The 3,271-nt window shown below is 46.3% G+C and overlaps 1 protein-coding gene across 1 annotated transcript in view; it reads right to left on the reverse strand.

Annotated features, from left to right (window-relative positions):
* T265_01240 (hypothetical protein) overlaps positions 1–1,432 on the reverse strand; it is a gene marked incomplete at both ends in the record, with an annotated part of 9,773 nt that extends 8,341 nt beyond the window's left edge. Inside the window, 2 exons of the mRNA XM_009165225.1 lie at positions 1,253–1,380; positions 1,415–1,432. Of these exons, the coding sequence (XP_009163489.1) occupies positions 1,253–1,380; positions 1,415–1,432 (146 nt within the window). The remainder of the gene's footprint in view (positions 1–1,252; positions 1,381–1,414) is intronic.
* Between the last annotated feature and the right edge of the window lie 1,839 nt (positions 1,433–3,271).

The following is a 3,271-nucleotide window of genomic DNA, read 5'->3' on the forward strand; positions in this document are numbered from 1 at the left end:
AGGAAGGAAGATAACAGCGGGTCACCGCACTGCGAGAAAGTGCGTTACGGGGCAGTCTGGAGTTGACGTCGTACTGTACTCTGTGAAGTGTGAAAAACACTGCGAGAAAGTGCGTTACGGGGCAGTCTGGAGTTGACGTCGTACTGTACTCTGTGATAGGAGTGTGAAAACGGTAAAGCATTTTCTCCAGGTGATCAGTACAACCATATTTATGGAAAGTTATACTGAGGAAAGATGAGTTACAAAAAGTCGGCCCTAAAAACCGCACATTCCCATCACCAAACGGTTGAACGTGCCTGCCGGTGCATCATTCAATACTTTTGAAACAAGAGTCCGGTGCTAATCAAAGGCACCTGCTGTGTATTGCCACGTTAGAAGTGAGACAGTAATGCCTTACCCTCTGCGTCGTCGGACTAAACTCACCAACGGTTAATGACACTAGCAAAAATCGACCAATGACACAGTTAGTGACACTGATGCGTCAAAGCTACAGCCTTAAATGAGTGGCTACCCCGTTCTCGAACTGAATGCGCATACCGCCACCTCCTATGCTTAGCTCTCACTTTCAGGTGATCGAAACTACAGCAGTCGAAACCAATGTACCCACGGTGCATGGTTTATGGCTGATAAACTGAACGTTATATCTTTGGTAGCATAATGCTTGTAAATTATGAACCACACCTGATTCACTCATCCTAATGGCAAACCGTAGAGGATCATAGGCGGCCTTGCCTTCTTTATCAAGGACACGTCCACGCAGTTCAAAGTAAAAATACAAAAAGGTATAACGCCGGTTGATGGTGGGTTTTTCAGACCGAACTGCGTGAGTCAACAGTATTCCGGATGTGAATGTTAAGTAAAGGAGACGAACGCTATAACGTGGTCAAACCCTTTCGGATGTGAAAAATTATGCTTGTGTATGCCCACACACACACACACACACACCTGGTGGTACATACTTGCTCGAAGACAAAGTACAAATAGCCGGATTTAAGTACACGTCGCATAAACCGGAGGAAAAAAGTGAAGAAAATGCGACCACATGACCCCTGGTTGAAGGTCAAAGCAACGGTGAATTCATGATAGGATAACAGACACTTTTCACCTGATACTGGTTATCATGTCTGATCAAAAGAAAGCTCTTCTAAGGCTGAACTATGTTCACGAGTCTATTGTTGTTACGGTAAAGCAAAGTCCTTTAAAAAGTCAGCCTCTAATTGCCGAAACCAAACTCTAATGAAACATTACATACCAGGTGGCGTGGAAATCAACCAGAACAGGCTTCTGGTTGTTGATAACTCGCTTCTGGAAATCCGCCTCATCTTGAATATTCGTTATTCCACATTCAGAAGTCCGCTCGCTCAAACAACGGACAAAGGACTACAAAAAATTCAACAAACGACTGACATCTTACCTGTCCGAGTGGCGACATTGCGAGAAAACTTCTGTAAAATCTGTAAAAGCGATTGCGAACGTCAAGAGAAACAAAGGATACCTTGAGGGGACACCTGGTAGAACCATCTAAAAAAGAGCTCAAAATAAAAAGTTGGCGTAGTATGTAAGAATAACGCAAGAAAAAAATCAGATTTATTTGTTTAGCTCGGGGGTTCTACATCGGCAAAGGTCAATTTCATCGCGTTTTGTTGTTTTGTTATCAGTCCGGATACATCAATGTACCGCTGTACGCAGTTCTCAATGCAACTTCTAGCTTTCGTATCCAGGGAGGCAGCAATTCTACCAACGCATCTGTCCCAGCAGGTCGCAGTTAGTTGCTGGCTCAGTTGGTGAAAGCGCTGACGTTGTAGCTCCTGTAACACTTGTTCCTGAAGTTGTGCATCCATGGTTAAAAGAGCTAAAGAGAACCAAATGCAGTTTCAGGTCACTAAACAATAAGACTAACTAGCAGCCTGATTGGAGAATTTCTCCGGTTAACATACACTAAAAAAGACATAATTGTGTCGGTAATCCAAAAGTAACTGGAGTAGTTCGGTCCAGTTATTCAGTCAAAAGCCATCCGCTAACGGCAGGCTGGTTTTCGATGCTATAAGAACATCCAACGGGTGATGTGACTATCATCCTCAGAGACGCTTCGCTGCCATGCAGCCACGAAGTTCACTTAATTATAGTTAGTCTTAAGATGAAAGGGATGGTACGAGGAATTGAACAGGTGCTCGCCTACTACCATCTTCATTGGCAGTAACACCGGAGGAGAACACTGGTACTTCACTAACGCGGACACGTCAGTTCATTTGAGCAAATCCTTACAAAGGAAGGAAACATGGGACAGAGAGAGGACCTAGGGCTAGCCTACGACACAAACAAGGTCATCATCATCATCATCATTGTCAGATGTAAGAACCGCGTACTCGTCGTACACTGGTTGTAGCTGCCACAGTTTCGTTCACCGATGATTGGGAGGAGGGGGTAGGTAGCTGCGCATTGCACGCGCGAGCTGGTAAATTGGTGCATAAATCCAGCACTGTCAGTGGGTTGTCAAGCGGGGAAGGGTGTGTGTGGAAAAGGAGCTATGCATTGAAGGCAATAGCTTTGATGCATGAGCGCCATTGAGGGCGCGATTGGGCCATGTCTGATAATGTCTTTAGCCATTGATGTGGCCCGTCTCGGGGTCACCATCGAGGAAGACGGCAGTGGCCAGCTCAGCTGAGTTTGCTGGTAATGGCCTTCATACTTCGCTGCCAAGTCATTGTTTGACCGCCTCTGGCTCTCTTCCACCCTTCACATGGTTGGGCGAAAAGAGCCCTTCGAGGAAGTCGGTCGACTGGCATACGCAGCACGTGGCCAAGCCAACGCAACCTGTGCAGTGATCAGTTCATCTATCGAGGGTGAGTTATTTCTCCCGAATACCATTCGACGTACCTCAGAATTACTGATCCGGTGTTCCCACCAGATTCGGGCAATGCTCCGAAGACATCGATGGTCAAACACAGAAAGTCTTTTGACGTCCTTGGCGCGCAGCGGCCATGTTTCTGATCCATATAGTAATATGGAGCGCACCGAGGCATTATAAACTCGACCCTTGACAGAGAAGCTGATGTCATGCCTACGCCACGGGTGACGTGGGTTCGCAAAAACTGTTCTGGCCTTCCCAATGCGGATGGAAATATCATCTTTCGTGAGACCACCGGGACTGATACAGCTGCTCAGGTAAACAAATTTGTCTACTACCTCAATCGGTTCATCCGCAAGCATGAGGCTAGGGTTTGAGCCCACCCAATCTTGCAGTAGCACTTTACACTTTGCAGGTGTGAAG

Source organism: Opisthorchis viverrini, assembly GCF_000715545.1.
Source record: "Opisthorchis viverrini unplaced genomic scaffold opera_v5_13, whole genome shotgun sequence".
Taxonomy (NCBI): Eukaryota; Metazoa; Platyhelminthes; class Trematoda; order Opisthorchiida; family Opisthorchiidae; genus Opisthorchis; species Opisthorchis viverrini.